The 20,786-nt window shown below is 38.2% G+C and overlaps 1 protein-coding gene across 5 annotated transcripts in view; it reads right to left on the bottom strand.

Moving 5' to 3' along the window:
* Window positions 1-20,786, bottom strand: part of LOC139942082 (multiple C2 and transmembrane domain-containing protein 1-like) — an 89,257-nt gene that overhangs the window by 33,181 nt on the left and 35,290 nt on the right. For all 5 annotated transcript variants that reach the window (XM_071938773.1, XM_071938769.1, XM_071938772.1 and 2 more), the window contains 3 exons: window positions 16,068-16,437; window positions 12,861-13,086; window positions 11,457-11,574 (listed from right to left, as the gene is read on the bottom strand). In XM_071938773.1, the coding sequence (XP_071794874.1) occupies window positions 11,457-11,574; window positions 12,861-13,086; window positions 16,068-16,437 (714 nt within the window). The remainder of the gene's footprint in view (window positions 1-11,456; window positions 11,575-12,860; window positions 13,087-16,067; window positions 16,438-20,786) is intronic.

Genomic DNA, 20,786 nt, shown 5'->3' with positions numbered 1-20,786 from the left:
TCTCAGGCTAAAGTCTCAGACTTTCTCAAACTTTCAGGCCTAAGTCTCAGACTTTCAAGGACTAAGCCTCAGACTTTCAAGGCCTAAGTCTCAGACCTTGAAGGGCTTAATCTCAGACTTTCAGGTCAAAGTTTTACATTTCCAGGCCAGAATCTCAAACCTCCAGGCCACAGTCTCAGATGTTCAGGCCGCAGACTGAGATCTTCAGAACAAAGTCTTGCACCTTAAGGTCAAGTGTAGGACCTTGAAGCCAAAGTCTCAAACATTTAAGCCCAAAGTCTCTACCTTCCAGCCAAGTTAGTAGTAAACCTTCAGGCACAAGACTCAAATCTTCAGGCCAAAGTCTAGGACCTAGAGCTTGGCCAAAATGTTTTACATTTAGACTTAGACCTTTAGGCCAAAGACTAAAGCTTTCAGGCCAATGCTTAGGACCTTCAAGCCAAAATCTCAAACCTTCAGGCCTCTGCCTTGTCTCATTCTTTGACCTACTGGTCTAACAGCTCAGTCTCAGAGTTTCATATAGCTCTGTCCCGTTCTTCAATTCTTCATATTTCACTTTCAAATTTACAAGGGTTCAATGTTTGTCTGCTATAAACCCAAGATCAAAAACGTCAGTTTAAAAATATCTGATCAGCTTACAGGCCAACTTGACACCTTCCAACGAATTCCCGCTAAATTTGATATAAGATGGTCTCGATAACAAGTGAAGTACATGTCGGTATTCCTCTAGCCATCCCACTCCAATAGTCATAATCCCAAGAGTAGATATCAAGGGAAGATATCAAGTTTGTTTTAAGAGGCATTACTGCGATTCCTCTAGCCTGCAAATTGAACTAAACTGGTGACTATATCAGCTTACATATTTGATGCCACCCAGAAAACACTTGACAAAGCTTGCGAAAACAAACCCATCAGTGAGAAACACCACTTCTTTCAGGAGGAATCTGCTTAACTTTTCTTGAGTATGTGCATCGAAAGAATAACTAAAATATTACGCACACGCATGTCGGACTTTATTTGTCGGACTTTGGTTGTCCAAAGGGTTGTGATTGGTCATACTCAATAGGGCGGAGCTCAATGGATCGGTCTATTGCCCCCATGCCCCATGGTCATTGGTGCTCGGTCCTTAGTGCCCTTGAAATTCCCCAAAAGAAATTAACAAGTTCCTCATAGGGTGATAGGGTGCCCTTTACCAAGGAGAAAATGCCTTGGCGCCCTTGCCCTTTCAAAAAAGAAGCACACAGACACTGAATAATCTCACCAACCTCAACATCATGTAAAATGTACCATTGTACCATCTGTGACTAGAATTTGGTTCAATTTGGGGTATCAGAACAAAAATAATGAAATATTTGAATTTCTGATGAAGAGATTCTATACAAGTTCTTGTGGCTAAATGGGAAATGAATTATGGCACGCATGGTTTAGCGCTTATGGGCATTGAGCCACCGCCATTAATTGCTTCTCTTCACCTTGGTGTGAGAATGAAAACTTTTTTAATAAAGCCCTATGAAGCATGCCGCTGGTGGTTTAAATTGTTACGTAAACACACTAGATCCATAATGCAGGACGAATTTCAACCACCCGGCAGATTATTTCCAATTGTTTTCTTCTAATCGTCTCAATTAATGGGAGCTAGTTTTTATTCTGCTATTGTTGTAGCCTATATGTATATACTTATATCTTCTTCTTTAGTGTTTTTGAGTGTAATTTTTTTTATTGTAAATTCAAGAGAGTAGAGAGCTCGAGGTGCACTTCAATTTTCCAATGTTTTTTTTTTTTACTTTATAACATTGGCTGAGTAAATAATTCTTCTCCTATCAATTCTATGATCATAAATAATCATAAAGATGGTAACAAAACTGTTCATTAGAAACCTATCTTAAACCATCTCAGTTTGCAGCAGTGCTGACATCCAAATGGATGCCCAGGTTGCTCACCATTCACAACCCAACAACATCTACACTCACACGTACATTGTACCCATTGTTACACTCTGGCTGATGAGAAGCAAATGTAAGTCGAGACTCCTCAAGGAGATATCAAACCCCAACTCCGAAGACATCGACACCCAAACTTGACATCAATGTTCTAGACTGCTCGCTCAAAATTACAAAACCATGACTTTACTGTTCAGAAGGCTAAAGAACTTGCTCTAGATTGTCACATCCAAGCCGTACCTGCCCCGTACTTTGTAACACAATTTCATTGCTTTCTTTATACAGCTGGGAGTCAACAACCTTTCTTTTCCTAATCAGTGAATTTCTACAACACTGCTCTTTCACAATGAGGCCAAATAAATTAGTCCACACAAGAATTTTGTCTTGTTTGAGTGCTGCCAGTAAGTTTCTGGCTAATTAAACCAAATCTTCATTTACCCCCACACCCTTTCTCGTTCGCCTCCTCAACCAATTACATTCCAGATAAGCTCAAAATGTCAACCCATTGCCATGGAAACCAAATTTGACCAGGCTTTACCCCATTCAGCAAATATCACCAATCCCATCTAACTCAAACCCAAATGTGCTTTCAAATTATACAATTGGCCAACTGTCATCGAACTTTAATACATGCGCAAGTTCACTGATTCACAGACCCTTTACCCTCGGCCCTCGGTTGACTAATATGTAACTTTTCCTTAGGGCTGACTAGTTCAGTGGAAGCACTGGAGCAGCACTTGTGTTGAAGACCAGAGAAACTTGATCCCTTATGCATACCGTAGTCCACTCAGTGAGTTTCCAGGATGCATGCTGTTAGCATCACAGAAGTTAAACCCGAGACATTTATTTGAACACCTTTTCACACTGTGCATTAAAGGCAGTGGACACTATTGGTAGTTGTGAAAGACCAGTCTGCTCACTTGCTGTATCTCAACATATACATCAAATAACAAACCTGTGAAAATGTGAGCTCAATCGGTCATCGAAGTTGTGAGAAAAAACACCCTTGTCACACGAAATGTGTGCGACTATAGATGGTTGATTTTGAGACCTAAAATTCGAAATCTGAGGTCTTGAAATCAAATTCGTGGAAAACTACTTCTTTCTCGAAAACTACGTCACTTCAGAGGGAGCCATTTCTCACAATGTTTTATACCAATCAACCTCTCCCCATTACTTGTTACCAAGTAAGATTTTATGCTAATAATTATTTTGATACATTTTTGATAATTATTTTGAAATACAATGCCAGCAAGCTGATCAGTTTTAGAGTTTTTAGAGTTTGTGGGGTGTCGTGGCCGAGCGGATAAGAGCACCGAATTCAAGCTCTGATGCTTCTGTTCAGCAGAGTGTGGGTTCGAATCCCGGTCGTGACACTTGTGTCTCTGAGCAAGACACTTAACTATAATTGCTTCTCTCCACCCAGGGGTAAATGGGTACCTGTGAGGGCAGAGATGGTTCTTGTGGTTGATTTAGTCGAGTAGCGCATATTAATGTTGCACAGGCTGCATACTCCCTACCAGGGAGCTGAGATGGTTTAAGGAGTGATTTAAGGCCCAGTGACCAGGGGTAATAATGTGAAGCACTTTGGGACGCCCTCCGGGTGTGAAAAGCGCTATATAAAAACGGGTTATTATTATTATTATTATTTCTCGTTATTGCCATTCAATATCTTTAACATCCGTCAGATCGGATGGAGCAATGTTTCAACAGTCACACATAACGAGATTGATAGTAAGGGAAGACGCGCTGATCTCTGGCAATAAACACTTAAATGTAGGACGGAGACTCGAACGACTATATTCTTTTTGGACTGTAAAGCGTCATGGATCTAAAAGGACTACACGCAAGTTCATAAATAAACAATCCTGGCAGAATCAACAGTGTAAAACATTTCTTGTGTGTCTGCTGCATGCATAAAGGTCTATTAGTCCAATGCATTTCTAGATTTATTATCGTAGATACAATATATTTTGAGTCAAACTAAAATGTCACTTCAAGAGAGCAGATACGTACATAATGCATATAACAAACATCTGGTTTTTAATCAAACAAACAATAATCTATGGGGCTTATTATAATTTAGTTACTATGTATTTTATAGGAAATAAAAATACAGAATCACAGTTATATGCAGGCCTTGCATTCCGTTCTTGAAGGGGCATGGCAATTTTCCTATGGTAAGGGGCACCACAACAAAGGCACTGGGCACCACTGCAATTGCTGAGGATACCGTAGGCTGGGACTGAATTTATACATCAAGTAATAAACCACAAGGGAAAACTGATAGGGTATATTTTACATTACATTTTTTTTTACAAAAGCTTGAAATTGCAACTTGAACTTGCAACTTGAACAAAGTGGATCTTTGTAATTTGATTGGAAGATACAACTATAAGAAAATTTAAACAAACTGTACAAGATTGTATATTGGCATCCAAAACGAGGGCACTTTGCAGTGAAAAATTATAGAACACACAAGAACACATGCAAGTAGTAAAAGGGATGGGACGAAAACGCACAGTGAAGACAACCAAATTGAATGATTCATGTACTGATTTGATTAAGGAACGCTGCAACTTGCATAACCTTCAATCTTACAATTAAATGACAAGGATGTGCCCTGATGTAAATATGTCTCATCTCATTAGCAATTTAGCTGGTACCCATGTTCGGACACGCAATCTTTCTGTTGCTCTCAGCAAATCTCTGAAACTCATCCAGTGGATTTTTTCCCCTCAACCATGTAAAATTTAGTCAAAATCCATGTTCGCCATGAACTATTTTGGGGGTAAACCAAATGAACAAATAAGGGAATCAATGTGTGTTGAAGAGGTTTTCAACTAGTGGTTTAATCCCAACGAGGCCTGGTTCTTGATAATTTTACCGAGACGAAGTTTTAAAGGCAATGTATAGATTTTTGTTTTAGTCCTATAGTAATGTAAGTATAAACATTAACACTAACCTGTGAAAACTTCATTTCAAAAGGAGGCTTTGTTTTGGGATATCGCCAAATATGGGATATACTATCCAAATCTGCTGCTGTACTTTTTACCACATTAGCTTTTATTGCCAGTAATTTTTTACCTACATTGTACATACTATAACATAAATATACAGACCCTTTAAGTGCTAATGGAATCAACAACTTTGATTAACTCCAGATCAAATAAAGCAAAGTGTCCACTCAAATCCGGTTAAGAAAAAAAAAGATTCTCTCCTATAATAAAGAAACTTGTAGATAGCGCGGCTGATCAAGTCTCGATTTAATACCCTGGAATCCCATTTATTCTCAATCTGACCAAGCACTGGCTGATAATAAATGAAGGAATTTACTCTTATCAGATTACTTTTTCCAACCTATGATTGATATCTTACAGCCAGACATGACAGTCATTTTGAGGCAGCAGACGTTGCTGCTAGAGAGAGGGGATAGTTGATCCACTGTGTACTCACTGACTTGTTTAAAGTACATGGTAAATAATGGTCAATTCAAGTGAGACAGAAAGTGTTATTACAGAGGTACCTTGACAACAAACATTGATATGCTGGTCAAGAATATCAAACATAGGGCTGATTTCACAAAGCAATAAAAATGTATTGAAGACAAATTGATAGTTAAACCATTACCATAGTGATTTGTATTCGCATCACAGTCATAGCTTTTGTGAAATCAGCCTCAAAATCACTTCAGCAGGGTGGTGATGCTTCCCTTAAACTGTGCACTCGACACTACTAGGAATTCTCTCCTAGGCACACCTATATGCAGTGCAGAAATTTGGCGCTTGCACAATGGATTTCATCATTGTCTTACAGTAAGCACTGGAATGTTAGCATGCCTTTAAGTGTGTTTACAGTTAGCAGAGCTATGAAAGTGAAGCTCGCGCAGTTAGCCAAAAATTGGCCTTTAAGCAGTTCTATGAAACTGGGCCAAGGGCACTATGTAAAGAACATTGAAATTTTATCGTCAAATGCACTACATGTTAATAAAAGCGCATAGAGACTTCTCTGTGATTGTGATATGCGCTCTACAAAAATGGTTCATTATTAGTATCATTTTTAAGAACAAGCTGTTATTTTTTACAAAAATCTATTCAGAGTGACTTGTCGCGTACACATCCATTAAAGTTCTCTCTTTTTTCTTTATTACTTATGCATAAATGCAAGAAGCTGCGCATATTAAGTAACATCTCGAATTGACTGCAAAGATCCCTGCAAGTTTATTGCAATCAAGTGTAATAAAAAGTGAAGTTACTTGAGTTGGCCAGAGGGCAACCAGGGAGCAAGAGGCAAGACTCATAAGAAGAAGTCATTTCTGTCAGCGTTAATGCATCTCAAGTTTCAAAACTGGGTGGAAATAATCAGCATTCTCCCTTAACACCAACAGTGGTCCTCAAGCCAAATGCCAGTTCAAATAACTCAGGACCAGTCACAATTCTCTGTAAGTAGTCCTGCTGACTAGCCCAGTGTTAGAGAGCATCCCTGTTATATTTAAAATATAGACTAGTGAAAAAGCTGGTCTTGCTGGCCAGTCACTAAACAGTTTACAGGTGAACCCTGCTAATGAACTCAAGAGAGGTCTGTGCTGTGCACATCCAGTTACCAATAAGCCATTTTGTGAGTTAGATTTGAATAATGTCTGGTACAATGACTTGCTTTGTCAAAATGTAAAGCTTACATGAATTGCTCAGACTCCAATAGTTCAGGGCAAGCCTTTTCCAGATGAGCGAACCCTGGTACCATTGTGCCATAAACATCCATTGAGAATCGTGATTGGGTGTTCACCGTCTCTTACGTAACTACGCAAAAGCTTGCCCCTAATCATGTGACATAGCAACTTGTCCCGATAGTCAGAGGAATTCAAGTTTAAGTGGTAACTTGTGATCAAGCACGTCATTGTACCAGACAATATTCAAGTCTAACACGTAACTGGCTTGTTTCTGAACATGAATTTTGCAATGATTTTTTACAAATTTTTTGTGGGTTTGGTTGTTATGCCATGAATTTCATTTCCATGTTCACTATGTGCAGAGGGGGGTTCTCTCAGTTCAAAGGGCAAGGCATCAAGGCATTTTCTCCTTGGTAAAGGGCACCCTATGGGAGAGGAAATTGTAAATTTCTACTGTAGCATTCCAAGGGCACCAAGGCAATGGAGGCAACTGCCTCTCTTGCTTCCTTATGTTGTCATGTTATGTGATTATTTATCCATCTTCCCGGTAAATTGTTAGTGACATGACTACTTCTAAATGTGTTATCTATCAATCATTCATCCATGGTACTAAATGTATCACAATGTACATATAATTCATATCACCAAGTATTGTATAGCAGATAGAAATTATAGCAACATTATCTAAGTAGAAATCAATGGTACAAAAACAAAACAATAACTGCCAAGGTTGCGCAATTAATAAACATTATTCACTGAAAACAAAGAAAAGGTGTTGACAAACACAAGTACAGTAAAAACAGCAAGGTCATTGATCCGCCATGAGGCTGGAATTACAAGGTTCAAAGGCTCAAATTACAAGGAGTTTCAAAGACAATGACGAGTCAGGGGAAGGCAAGCATAACAGACTTCACAGTTCCATGCACACACAAATCCACATAATATCATGGTTCAAGACTACAGGCTACAGCGGTTGAAGGCCAAGTTCATAGAGGAATCATAGAGCAACCTTGGACAAGATGTAGTGTACATAATGTCCTTTATGAATATTTTTACAACAGGCTGTGATGGGTGTAGAAGGCCGTTTTCACACTTATTCCCGGAGGACAACCCCAAGGAATAATACCCACCCTTTAACAATTGAATCGATTTACCCCTGATCTACCCCAGTAAATGAAATACCCCTGAGGAATAGCCACTCATGCAATCACAAGGTTGTGGGTTCGAATCCTACCTAGCTAACCACTGATTTAACAAAGACTAGAATGAGTAGTGTCGTCTAGGTACTGAATCACAGTTTCTTGATTTGTGCAATTCATAACAAAGTCTGTGTAAGAGAGACTGGCCGTTGTCGGCTTGGTGTGTGTACATGTATCCCCTTGTGGCCTATGGGTTTACAGTGCTACAATGTAGTTGCTTTTTTGCAATTTCCTCAGTTTTGATTAATAATAATAACAATAAAGAGGAAGCGTTTGAGAATAGTCATTACAAGGCTGATTGTGTGAATGCCAAAATATGTAAATGAGCTTTCAGACTGCAATATTCATCATTAAATGCAGTAATATACCGGAAATCTACTTTGTCCATCACACATTGTGCAAAATGCGTGGCACGCAATGCGTAAATATGAAAGTACACGCCAAGCAAGGCACATAATTCCATGTCTCCATATTGCATTCTGAGTGAGAAGGACAATATCAATGTGGTAACTTGCTCATAGAGTTAATTTAATTTCAGAATGATAAACCACTAATACCAACTTTACTGACACTGTTCACTTTCCCTTGCACCATTACGCCCCCAAAATGGCCTTGCTGCGAATGGATGGGTCATCCATTATACATAATTAGGCATTAGTGACTGGCACCAATCACAGAAATTTCCTATTGTCTATAGTTATGTTAATTTGTATACTGCTGAGGGATAAATACATTAACCCTGATGGCTGGTGGAGAAACAACAAGTGCAGACAGTTTACTGCACTATAATGTGTACACTGCTGATAAGTACATTGACATTGCCTTATGAATATGCATTGAAGATACGACTTCAGGTTTCTACACATTTCTCTGGTTTGAGGGGTTTGGTTTATGGTTATTGTTATGGTTTGGCCGTTTGGGTATATTTATGGTTATGGAAACTGTTCTGGTAATGGTAAAGGCCGAGTCACACTGCAGTGATAACGAAACCGATCACAACGCAAAGAGAACGTATTCTATTGGTTGAATGATCAGGTGCGTATTATGCGTGGAGCAATTCAACCAATAGAATGCATTCTCGCAATGTGACTCAGCCTTAATGGTTATGCAGGGAATGATTTCAACCAGCAATTTAGCACAGCAAAAACATTAAAACTGAACATATTGTGTGCACAATAAATGCTAATATTGAAAAGAAAATTGTGAATTTTGAGTAGCAATTGATACATTTTGTGTAGCATTTTGTTATGCTATACAAGGCAAATCATTCTCCGTTACGGTTACGGTTGTGGGTATGGTTACAATGGTAACGGAACATGGTTATGGAATATGGTTTTGGTTCTATGGTTATGATTATGGTTTTGATAATTTGTGTAAAGCTTGTTTTCATAAATAATTGCGCTATAAGAATTAACATTTTTCTTAAATGGTGCTAAAATTTTAATACTTAAATAACCTGATTGTGAATCAATTTTGAAAGAAAAAAAGGGATTTAAATATTACTTTGGGGGAAGGAGGGGATCTTTAACTCTCTGTCCGACTTGAACAAATGTGGGCAATCTTGGATGATTCCTTGTGCAAACACCAGAAGTGCATCTTGGCAGTAAACCAATGCACTTTGAATGTTGGTTTAAAAATCACTGAATAAACACTAATTAAAGCATTTTTTTCACCCAATCCATTTTCTTCTTTAATTGCTAGCCAGAAAAATCCCCTTCATAAGCAATTCCTCGCTCCATTAACACTGAAAATTCAACGGCGAATCAAATTCCTTATTATTGATCGTTTGAAGCATACAAAGATCACAACTGCACTACATGTAGCTGTGTATCTAGCGTGAAATGTCAAAATGAAAAGAGGTAATTCGTCATAATGAAGCACAAAATGCCCTAGGCAAGAGTTGACCTACTTATTAAAACACCAGCCTAGTCTTACAGGTAACAAACATCATTTGATAACGACCCAATAAAACATTCACATGCTAATTTGGAGTCAAATTGACCAAAACAGCCCCATCAAATGACCCAGTTAGCAGTTTTTCCATCGAAGTAGTTTGGACCATATAAAAAACGAAATAAAATTGTTCTAATTTTATTTTATTTTTTTAAGGAATGAAAATGGCTTGTGGTCACCATGGTTAGACTGCAGAAGTTGCAATCACAAGGTTGTAAGTTAAAATCCTAAAGTTAACTGCTGATGTCACAATACAATGACAAGAATAACTATTGTTGTCTAGTTTAAACTGAACCACAATTTCTTAATTTGTGAGAAGAAAACAATTCAGATTATTTCGTCTCGAATCTCATGATTGCTTTTAATCCTTTGGCTTTTTCTCATGCTGGTCCTTTTTCTTTTGGAATAATCTGCCTCTTAATATCCGTAACATGTCTTCTATTCATAAGTTCAAAGAGGCCCTTTTCACAGCTGCTTTTCATCAATTTTGTGTTTCTTCCTTGCGCCATGAGCATCACTTGTGGTGGATACCGATGCACTATAAGTGCTCTTATTATTATTACTATTAACCTAAGTTGTGAAATTTCAAAAAGAGTCTTTAAACATCAATTCATTACATTGAACAATTTTAATTAGAGTTTCTAGTTTCTAATTTCTTAGATGTATCTTTGTACTCCTTGCAGGGAACCAGTCATTATAAACAGTATGCTTCACACGCTTGGCTGGTAAACTGTTCCTGTTTATCATTTGAGTTTATCTAGATCAGATTCAACGAGCCATCATCACCTTAAAGGCACTGGACACTATTGGGAATTACTCAAAATAATTGTTAGCATAAAAACTTACTTGGTAATGAGCAATGGAGAGCTGTTGATAGTATAAAACATCTAGAGAAACGGTTCCTCTGAAGTAGCGTTATTTTCCACTAAAATATGAGTATTTGATTTCGAGACATCAAAGTTAAATTTTGAGGTCCCAAAATCAAGTATCTGAATGCACACAACTTTGTGTGCCGAGGGTGTTTTTGTTCCATTATTATCTCGAGATACACCAAGAGAGAGGACTGGTCTTTGACAATTACCAAAGGTGTCCAGTGTCTTTAAGGCTGTCAAGCAGCACAGCATCAACAGAACACTCATGATACCCATCTAAATAACCCGTTCAAAATCCGCCTCACTTATGAGAAAGAGTGGATGATCTATTATGATAGCATGATAGTATCCTACAGCATTTCATAAGCCAGACAGTCATGCTTCACAGCCTTCATTTATGTGTGATAAAGGCCAGGCGAAGAGACTTGTTTAAGGCAGTGGACACAATTATTATCATAAAACCTTACTTGATTACGAGTAATGGGGAGAGGTTTATAGTATAAAGCATTGTGAGAAACAGCTCCCTCTGAAGTGACGTAGTTTTCGAGAAAGAAGTAATTTTCCACGAATTTGATTACGAGACCTCAGATTTAGAATTTTGAGGTCTCGAAATCAAGCATCTTAAAGGGCAGGTACACCTTTGGTAATTGTCAAAGACCAGTCTTCTCACTTGGTGTATCCCAACATAATCATTAAATAACAAGCCTGTAAAAATTTGAGCTCAATTGGTCACCGAAGTTGCGAGAAAATGATGAGAGAAACAACACAACGAATTCAAACTTGATAAAAACTTGACAAAATGGAAACTTGACAAGATACTCACCCTGATCATTTCTTTATCTTCAACTCTCTTGATGGGCGAGATGAGGAAGTCAACAAAGATGTGACCAAGAAACTCAACGCTGCCTGACTCCTTCAACTCAAGTTTCTTCTCATTCAGACTATTACAAACAAAATAATAACAATGGGTTGATAACTTCTCATCAATGGTCAACAAAATAGTACTGCAACTTGGGAAAGTACTGAGCAAACAGTACTTACACAAATTGGTGTAAGGGTAAAACCAAATATAAATCTCTATGTCTGAAGCAAACTTAAAGGAACGTTACAAATCGGTAAGAAACAAAAATCGTGAAGATCACAGATTTACATAAAACTTACACGGTCTAATGATGATGATAGTAGAAATCATCCCTTGAAATATTTCTGTTTGAAATGTCATATTTGATGAGACATAAGCAATCTAATTTCGCATTTGGAGTTTACTGCGTTTTATTCATTTTTGTTCAGGCATCGATGCAATGCAAAATTTTCAATCGGTTTTTCACTATTTTCTCGTGACCCAGATGGCTGTTCGATCTTTAACTTCTACAGGTTTGTCAGTTTATGTATATGATGGATTAGGCCTACGTTGGCAGCAACAATTTTGTTAGCAAAAACCAATTCTGCAATGTTCAGTTAACATCTATCAAATCATTGGGGTAGCCTAAGCTAAGACATAAGATTCCAACTGCCTCTAGTTCCCGGGCAATCTCAGCTTATAAGAAAGAGTAGGTGATCTGCAGCTGTATATTTATCTCTGCTCATGCAGACAAAATATTTCTTCTCATGCATAAAATTTCTTTCTTCTAAAAGGATAAGGCAGTTTTTCCTCAGTGCAGGGGAATTTTCCTCGTCTATGCAACATTTCAAGGTGCACTAAGGCAATGACCAAAGCCAGAAGACCGATCCATTGAGCCCTGCCAAATTATGTATTGACCAATCACAACCCATTGCGCAACCAAAAGTTTGACAAATTAAGGGTGACATGGGTGCGCGTATGCTTGGCGTGCATGACAGAGTTGTGCAGAACGGCGTTGGAGAGGCCCACGCGTTCTTGCTCACACGTGCACTGTGGGCGGAGCCTAATGGATCTGTGTATTGCCTCGATAAAGTCTCAGACCTGCTTATCATACATGTACATTCTACGATACATATAAGCAGCCACAAGTTGAAGCTATTATGCATGTAGTTCAATGATGTGACTAAAGGACTGACTTCAAACTGTCAACATTTAATAAGCACAGAATTATTTTACTTAGCAGGAACAGGCTACATCTAAAATGACAAATTACTGCTGCCCATGGTTATGCTGGATCAATTCTAACGCTGCTTAACAAATTCATTGGTCATTATAATCTTTTGAGCAGATTCATAAAAACTAAGGTGATAGAGAATCTATACTAACGTTTCAGGCTCCAGTGACATGAGGTCAAGTCGGACCGACCCCATGGGGTCATCCGAGATGAAACCCCTGTCTCGATCCACAACAAAGATCTCCAACGGTTTATTGATGTCTTCGATCGCCATGGTAAACTTCTCGTCCCACTTTGGGTTGAGATTCTTGTAGATGATGTGGCTCTTGTAGGCTGTCTTGCCTCCTATGCGGAACTTGACATAAGGGTCGCTCGTACCTGCATAGAGTATGGATAGTGTAAGAAGAAGGAGCAAATAGAGTTAATGGGGATCTGGGCCCAAAACGTAGCTAAGCACAAAAATACTGATGCTTAGTAGAGTAAGGTTACCAGCCAAAGTACCATACTACATGCACCATTTGTATCCTTTTGGCATCCTGATTAACTTTACTTAGCAGGAAACCATTCAGTAATTTTTTCTGCTTAAACATCATCTTTATGGAATTAGGCCCAAGATGGCTAAGTGGTTTCTTTCCCTACCTTTCCCTCTGTGGACCTTGGTTTGAATCCTGCCTAAGACTGGAGCCTGGCATCCGTGGATTGGGTTTTAAGCCCTAACGTGATACCATGGGTTTCCCCCTTTGGGATTTTCCTCTCACACATCTAAAACTGGAAATTTCACCTTGTTTCATATTGGTGCTAACTAAATTGGGGTTATACAAACAACCCTACATCGTCTCAATTTTACCCAGTCAAACTTTTTCCCAGCAGTCAGTTTCCCTTGTGGTTCTACAAGAGGTTGAGGAAACATTTTTGTACAGCATAACTAATTAAAGTCAGGCTGTACCAGAAATGTATAGTTCAAATAACACACAGTAACATTTTTGCAGAAGCTAATGATTAACCATAGTGTATGCATATTTAATGGGATTTGGATTGGTAACGCGTCTCAGTGGATATTTTTTCTGAGCGCTGCACGAGCGCTGCACATGTGCACTCAGCTCTAAAATGGCTTCTCGGACGATGATCGATATTGTCAATGTTCAAGCCTTGAACTTTGCTCTTAAAGGGCAAAGTGATTTTCCCCTGTGTCCATTCTTTTTATACAGTGGTATGAAAGCCTCCCACATCCAATGGGGTTCTACTGGGCATGCAACTGGGTAAATACCTTTTGCAGTCCTTTGAGGAAGATTGGATTGGAACATTGCAAAAGACACCTCAGCAAGAAGCACAGGGTACCACAGCAATTGCTGTGGTGCATTGGGGTAATTCAAGGCCTGAAAGCACCTGTAGGGCAATTGCTGTGGTGCATTGGGGTAATTCAAGGCCTGAAAGCACCTGTAGGGCAATTGCTGTGGTGCATTGGGGTAATTCGGGGCCTACAGGCACAGGACACCACGGCAATTGCTGTGGATGCACAAGCCTAACTCGAGGCCTGAATGTACAGGGCACCCCAGCAATTGCTGTAGATACCTTGGGTTAATAAAGGCCTGAACGCACAGGGCACCACGGCAATTGCTGTGGTTGCCTTACGTTAGTTTGAGGACAGAAAGCACAGGGCACCACGGCAATTGCTGTGGTTGCAGTGGGCTAATTCGAGGCCTGAAAGTTCAGGGCACCATGGCAATTGCTGTGGATCCAGGTGTTAATTAATTAATTAATTAGCAAGGGATGTTCCTCCACTTTAGCAGGCTTGTTTACTCTCTACCCACCAATCCGACAGCTGTCTTGGTGCAATCAAATAATGACGGGACAGATGTTTCTACATAAATCAAAGATACTGGGATTCCAAGCGCCATTCAAATAAGCAATATGAGAATCTGGTTTTTCAATAACACATCAATCAGTCTTGATGAATGACACAGATCTTTACAATCGAGATATAAAACGCCTATCAATACTATAATCCTAGAATTATTTAGGGGAAATGTAGCTAAGGCCTATCCAAAAAAGTAATATGCTGGGGTAATTGGATAGTAGATAGGAAATAAATTTAATTTTAGAAAAAACATTTCACATGTGCACAACAAAAATAGTGTTCACTGACCTTAAAGTACATGGATGGAATAAAAATGAGTTCTTCTACATTTTGTGCAATCAGATTCGATCAAAAAACAATGTCCACAGATTTACATTAAACTTAAACAGTTTGAAGATAATGATAGTAGAAAGTTTCCCTTAAGATATTACTTGCCGAGGTGCTGTAGTGTAGTTTTTGAGAAATGAGTAAAACACTGTCACAAAAAAAACTATTTTAGTCACAGTTTTAGCATGTAAAAAGGTATTAACCAGTTATGGAATTTTTCCCGTAACTGGTCTCTCACTAACACAAACATTATTTTTGTGAATTGTTTTACTCATTTCTCAAAAACTACAGCACCTCAGCAAGTAATGTTTTTTTAGGGAAGCTTTCTACCATCATTATCTTCAAATTGAGCAAGTTTAATGTAAATCTGTCGACATTATGTTTTTTAGTACAAAAAGAACCAATCCTTTAAACCAAAATGATCAACATAATCTTGAACAGCTCAAGGAATTAAATTGCTACATTACTATCATCTACCATCACCACACCTCCCACTGTGACCCCCCCCCCCCCCAACCACCCACTGCATGCTTGTTCATATAGGAATGTATTGTACACACATTCCCATGTTCACATTTTCATAATCTACTGCATGCATGATGGATGCAGCATTTTGGGATACCTGTTCATTGCCTAAAATGTTCATCATTAATTCAATTATGAATCAATGCCAGACATAGAGCGTCTCCATCTGAACCTAGTCACTGGGGACTAAAAAATTGTGGATCAATGTCTTTTTAAATTTACGGGCATGGAAGATTGCTGCCTTCCTTATGTATCGTAGGGTTTGAAACTATTACTAGACTGCAGGCCCGAGGCCAGTGATTTTAGCGTCGGGCCAGTAAACTTACGACTGTAGCAGAATATAATGGTTAGCAAGTTTCTTAGCTACGCAGGAAATGAGTGGGTCACCAGTTGCAACTATGCAAACTTTATGAAATGTTGGCTGGTAACTATTTCTGTAAAGCAATATTTTTATATGTTTAGCCATTTGTTATGCAGGCTTCAATGCAGCCTTTTTTCATTAAAATAATAAATAATACATACTTCATCAAACGCAACTCACATGCATTTGCCTTCTCTTTTGATCCCTTACAGCAAGACTACACCCTCCTAAAATAGAACAGAGAATGTATCCTTGAAAAAAGATAAAACACTATAATAATCCACATACCACTTCTGTCTCTGATGGCCAGATCACATCCTTCCTTCAAATGCACATCTAACTGGAAGAATGTATACTGCTGAGCAAGTGTCTGCCAGGACTTAGCGAGTTCCTCGACCGGTAAGACGGCCAGGTCATCACCAAGACGCTCCATCTCAGGCATCTTCCTGTCTGTCGCTGCCGAGCTATTGGAGTTAATATGGAATGATGAGGAGGAATCTAGCCTGTCATGGCCGTTGGGGACGTACCCCTCATCCACAGAGATTCTGGTCGGGCTTGTCAGGGCGTCGCTGGAGAGGGTCGAGTCTTGAGAGTCAACCGTGTCCGGGGGCTCACGGGATTGCTTTATATCCAGGAGTTTCTGGCGGAGAGCTGATGGCTGCAGAACAAACAAACACATTTATGTTCCGATTAAAATTGATACTTTGCAATTGGGATGACGGTGGATGTGTATTCAGACAAGCAACTTTCTAATTGCAAAAAAAAGGGGGAATGGCTGATCACATCTTACTTTTGTACAGTGTTTTTCAGTTTTCAATGGCCTGTTTTGAAAAGAAAAAGAAGGAAGTCAACTGATCAGCTAAAAACGTTGTATGCCTGTATATTCTTGATCTAGGAATGAAAACGTGCAGTATATGAACACAGTGCAATGAAACTGACAATCAGGATAAAACCTTTAGAGTCCCCTGAATTCTGAAAAAAATGACTGTATGGTTGATAAAAGAATATAGTTTTAGTTTATGAGACTTTACACAAGCATAACAATACAAAATATATAAATTGCTAAATAAAGATACAAAGAAGCAAAACAGCTAAAAGAAATACCAAGCCAGTGAACCATGACCTCTACATAGCCTACATGCCACTATGATAGCAAGACAATTTCTCAATAGAACATAATCTACCCAACAAGTAGATCCTCTGCATAGGTTAAAACCTGTTAAAAGAAGACAACCATAATCAATCTGTAATTAACAAGGTCAACACTTAAACAAAGTCGATCAATTGAACTATTTTTTAAGTTTTGTCTTCTTTTTCTCTGCCACTTTTCTGTCGTAGTAGAAGCGGTGTCTATGTGTGAACGGGGTATTATGCAGCTTCTGGTATAATACATGTATGTAAGATTGAAACTACAATGTGAAGAAACAGGGACAAATTTCTGGCCAATGCTAGACACTTATTGACCGAGTCTCTAACATTGTCATTGAAGGACCTACATATAGATGTAGGACAGTTGACTTCCAATACTAGTCTTTTTCGCGAGGCCAGTTTTTATTGGATTGCCTGATTAACTGATGAGAGGCCATTCAGAATTGTCGATTTAAACAAAAATCAATTGTAAATTGTTTTGACCCACCCACCCAATAAAAAAAAGATGATTTTAAAATATCCCACGGCTTAATAATATAATCTATACACTGAAGAACCAAGCAATGCCTCAAGTGAAAAAAAAAAATTATGATAATTTTTCAGTGTTTCTTTTCCCCAGCATAAAGTTTGTAGTTAACTCAGGAATGATAAAGATCTTAGCCAGCTGAAGTAAACAAAGAACGCTCGATCAACCAAATTATGATGACATTTTCATATTTGAAAAGCAATGTCAGATGCCAAGTAAACATCTGCAAATTAGACTCTTCTCAAAAGGTTCGTTGCCTTTGACATTACACACAGTCCCTCAAGGCTTTAACAGTGTTCACAATGAATACAAATTGCCTTGAGAACAGCTACATGTAACCGAGAAACCTAAGAACTTGTAAACTAGACAGGAAGTAATTCCAGACTAATCAGAGTCTCATTCCACTTAATTGGCCTTATCCATGGGTGATTTGAAAGTGAGGCTGCTATATATAGTTCATCACATGCTGCATACTTCAGTGTAAGTTCATGTACAGTTTGACAGTTTGTTTCATAAAGCTGCTTAAGCAGAAACAAATGCTTAACAAGTTTCTGCTAAGCTCAAATGAGCAGGAAACTAGTCACAAATGGTACACGTGAATTGGTATTTTGGCCAGTAACCTTATTCTACTAAGCATAATTTGTTGTGCTTAGTTACTTTTTAAGCTTTAAACGCAGCTCTGCCCGTCCCTTAATTGATATCTTGTTAATGTGGCTGTCTTGATGTAACAACACACTAAATTAGTCTGGGTAGCTAAACTTGCATTCATTTTAAGTCACGGCACCATGTGTGCGTATGCTCGATTTGGGCAGGGGTGCCTCCTCCCCCCTAAAAAAAATGTTTTTTTTTAATTGTAATGGTTCTTTAGGCCTACTTTAACAACCTCCTTTTCTTTTTTACAGAAGTACTACCTAAAGTCTTCTTAAGAATTCCTGAGATGACACAATAGTGGGTGGGGTGGTCCACCATGCAAACATCAAGCAACACACCCACGCCATTAACTCTCTGGAATTCAACATAAATGTGTACAGTGTAGAAGATCAGTCATAAAATCCATTGAGACGCTTCTCAAGTGGGCACTGAGGTAACGGTAGAGTTGGCCTCCTTGATATTCTCAGGCTCGCTATCCCGGCTCTCTATCTGGGATTAACTAGGGTAATCCCTTACTTCATCAGGTACATGTCTGGGATTTACTGTGGTAATCCTTCACTTCATCATGGGTACATGTCTGTCTGAACATTCCAGGCTCGCTAAAAATATAAGTTGGGATCAACTTAGCTCAACCCCACCCGAGGTATAAGGCTGTTTGAATGTTATGTCCACACGTTCCAACGAGGCTTGAGGCATCAGTATAATGTAACACTACGGGTTGAAATATTAAAGGAAGCGTAAAATCATCTAGGGTTGCATTTATATATGATATGTAATGTAATGTAATGTAATGTAATGTAATGTAATGTAATGTAACTTGAATTTAATATCAATATTTTTAGGGAAGAGTAAGTTCATTCCTATCCTAAGGTTTTCAACAAACTCATCACTCAACCGAAGTGTGAAAATGTCATCAACTTGTACTTGTATGCCATCTGTACAATGTTTGTTCTCTCATAAGGTGTTTATACAATTTCATTCACAGGCTTATTTTGATTGCAGCAATCAAAATAAACAAAGTGGATCTTCAAATGAAAAGAGGTCTTCAAATGGACAGTTCTTATACATGTAACAAAAATATTTCTCTGGATCACTGGCACTTGTATGAACTTAACGGGTCTTTATTTGTTTGGTAAAAACTCTCAAAATTAATGGTTTTAACAACTTACTTGGTGTTCTCACAGCAGCTTTGGATAGTACAAAGTATTTAGAGAAACTTTTTACTTCCAATTACTGCGGTTATGGAAAAAGATATAAGTTTTTGTTCCCTAAAATTTTAATCTAATTACTGACAGGAAAGTTTCTCAGATTGTGTTTTCCAAATGCAGATTATTCTTCCTGGGTGAAAATAACCGCTCCAGACTTTCTTTAATGCCACCTTTTTAAATGAAAACTTCACAGGTTAGTTTTCTGGTATAAAATATAGAACTATAGGATTGAAACAAACAGAGGGTTCCAACTACCAAGCGAAAACAATCCCTTTATTATGTTTATGGAATTAATCCAATCATTCCTGTTCTTTGTCTTTCTGTAATATGACTTTATTTTTTGTCTGCTTTAATGATCACAATAATTGACCTGCTCTGCAATTGTACGTGGTAGTTTGATTGTACAATGTAGTATCCAATTGAAGCTTTATGTCATTCTTTATGTTACCTGCTCTGCAACTGTACGTGGTAGTTTGATTGTACAATGTAGTATCCAATTGAAGCTTTATGTCATTCTTTATGTTACCTGCTCTGCAATTGTACGTGGTAGTTTGATTGTACAATGTAGTATCCAATTGAAGCTTTATGTCATTCTTTATGTTACCTGCTCTGCAATTGTACGTGGTAGTTTGATTGTACAATGTAGTATCCAATTGAAGCTTTATGTCATTCTTTATGTTACCTGCTCTGCAATTGTACGTGGTAGTTTGATTGTACAATGTAGTATCCAATTGAAGCTTTATGTCATTCTTTATGTTACCTGCTCTGCAATTGTACGTGGTAGTTTGATTGTACAATGTAGTATCCAATTGAAGCTTTATGTCATTCTTTATGTTACCTGCTCTGCAATTGTACGTGGTAGTTTGATTGTACAATGTAGTATCCAATTGAAGCTTTATGTCATTCTTTATGTTACCTGCTCTGCAACTGTACGTGGTAGTTTGATTGTACAATGTAGTATCCAATTGAAGCTTTATGTCATTCTTTATGTTACCTGCTCTGCAATTGTACGTGGTAGTTTGATTGTACAATGTAGTATCCAATTGAAGCTTTATGTCATTCTTTATGTTACCTGCTCTGCAATTGTACGTGGTAGTTTGATTGTACAATGTAGTATCCAATTGAAGCTTTATGTCATTCTTTATGTTACCTGCTCTGCAACTGTACGTGGTAGTTTGATTGTACAATGTAGTATCCAATTGAAGCTTTATGTCATTCTTTATGTTACCTGCTCTGCAATTGTACGTGGTAGTTTGATTGTACAATGTAGTATCCAATTGAAGCTTTATGTCATTCTTTATGTTACCTGCTCTGCAATTGTACGTGGTAGTTTGATTGTACAATGTAGTATCCAATTGAAGCTTTATGTCATTCTTTATGTTACCTGCTCTGCAATTGTACGTGGTAGTTTGATTGTACAATGTAGTATCCAATTGAAGCTTTATGTCATTCTTTATGTTACCTGCTCTGCAA

Source organism: Asterias amurensis, chromosome 9 (assembly GCF_032118995.1).
Source record: "Asterias amurensis chromosome 9, ASM3211899v1".
Classification (NCBI taxonomy): domain Eukaryota; kingdom Metazoa; phylum Echinodermata; class Asteroidea; order Forcipulatida; family Asteriidae; genus Asterias; species Asterias amurensis.
This window is presented reverse-complemented; position numbering and strand designations above follow the sequence as displayed.